This window comes from Perkinsus marinus, assembly GCF_000006405.1.
Source record: "Perkinsus marinus ATCC 50983 genomic scaffold scf_1104296952030, whole genome shotgun sequence".
NCBI lineage: Eukaryota > Perkinsozoa > Perkinsida > Perkinsidae > Perkinsus > Perkinsus marinus.
In genome coordinates, this window is record NW_003209049.1 from 1 (window position 1) to 1,576 (window position 1,576).

General features: G+C 54.3%; 2 protein-coding genes across 2 annotated transcripts; both read right to left on the reverse strand.

Moving 5' to 3' along the window:
* Positions 1 to 23: 23 nt before the first annotated feature.
* On the reverse strand, positions 24 to 442 carry Pmar_PMAR022428 (hypothetical protein; the record flags this gene model as incomplete). The annotated part of the gene is made up of 3 exons (XM_002777327.1): positions 24 to 80; positions 127 to 236; positions 289 to 442. 3 exons carry the CDS (start codon positions 440 to 442, stop codon positions 24 to 26), a joined length of 321 nt encoding a protein of 106 aa, XP_002777373.1.
* A 584-nt stretch (positions 443 to 1,026) lies between these two features.
* On the reverse strand, positions 1,027 to 1,278 carry Pmar_PMAR022429 (hypothetical protein; the record flags this gene model as incomplete). The annotated part of the gene is made up of 1 exon (XM_002777328.1): positions 1,027 to 1,278. One exon carries the CDS (start codon positions 1,276 to 1,278, stop codon positions 1,027 to 1,029), a length of 252 nt encoding a protein of 83 aa, XP_002777374.1.
* Positions 1,279 to 1,576: the final 298 nt, after the last annotated feature.

The window sequence follows — 1,576 nt, forward strand, 5'->3', positions numbered from 1 at the left end:
GTCCTTCTCCCCGACGAGGGTGATTATCCGACAAGGTCGTCCCAACCGACCTCCTCTCCCACTCCTATGCAGGAACTTACCTGCCAAGTGTAGTGCGTTTGCGCTCCCTAGCTGCCGATGACCCACCGCATCAAGAGGCATTTGGAAATGAATGACAGCATCCACTTGAGGCCAGTCGAAGCCTCTCGCCGCGTGATCAGTGCAGACCATCACACGTAGTGGCGACTGCATCAAAGCTACGACCGAGAGATGAGGATAGTCTCAACTGAACCGATCGCCTATTCCTACCACCATAGTGCTTCCTCTTCTTAGCCAAGGCGTCTGCCTCTACTGGAGTGAGCTCCTTCTCCTTATCTACCTTACCATCCCACTTGATCGATGAAGGGTCGTGGTAGGCGGAGGCCGAGCAGAACTGGTCAGCATCTCTCGCCAGACGCAACATCAACTTAGCCCCACGACTAGCACTGAACCGCACTACTGGCCATCCCAGGTCCTACACAAGAGCCCCTCCTACTCCCTAGGTCCCACGATTAGCTCACCCGAAGGTAGTGATACAGCGCGTTACAGTTGAGAGAGGAATTTACGAATACGAGAACTCTAGCCGGCTGAGACGCTGGGAAGTATGCCTGATGAAGTCGATGGAGGCAGAGACGGTACGAGTCGGACCTTGAGTATCTCAGCGAGCTCTGCACATCGCTGATCCCACACAGGTGAGGCTTTGAACCATTCAACTCTCATGGTAGGGGGAATTGAGTGAGCAAATGCTGTGGTGATCAACTCGGCAGTACAAAATCGCTGACTAACCATAGCCGCCACACTGAAGGAATCGAGACATATCTCGGCTCTAGCATTAGCGGCAACCCGACCTGTTGGGCCCTCCTGTAGGCATCGAGGCGCTAGCGAATACGAACTGACAGGGTAGAAGCTTCTTCCGCTTCTTCACTGTCGATGCCTGCCCAGGCTGTGGTATCTCCAGCCTCGGGCGAAGATGGTGCACTATGTCGTATACTTGAGACCTGCACGAATCTAAAGGGCATCAGCCTCCATCACCATCAATGACCTCATCTCGTGGAATATCATGTCGGCCTCGTCAAAGATGACCGCAGCTGGATGGAGCTGGTTAACCGAGCCACCAGTCTCAGCACATCGATCCAAGTCGGCTACGAAATGATGAGGAGTAGTGACTACGATGTCAACAGCCCCCCACCTGAGGCCTGGGATGGACAGCCAGCGTGAGGAGGTACACCCACCGTATTCGAGGGGACCAATAGTGTTCATGGAGTCCCGCAGTAGCCTGAGGTAAATGCTCGGGTCTTTCCTCGTGAATCACACTGTCTCCTCCCAGATAGGTATCATCGAAAGGCTGCGCAGCCGAGCCTGGCGTTGGGGTCTGTGGTACACCTTAAGGGAAGGGTAACGTGTGCAATGGTAAGAGAGGACCCACTCTTCCTCCGGGTGGTGTTGGTGAAGGTAATTGGGTAGAATTGAGGGACCTTGACAAGACTCTGTAGTTGAACCCGTCGCCCCACCGAGTCCAGTGTTTTACACATACTCAGACCCTGTCGAGATCGTTAGG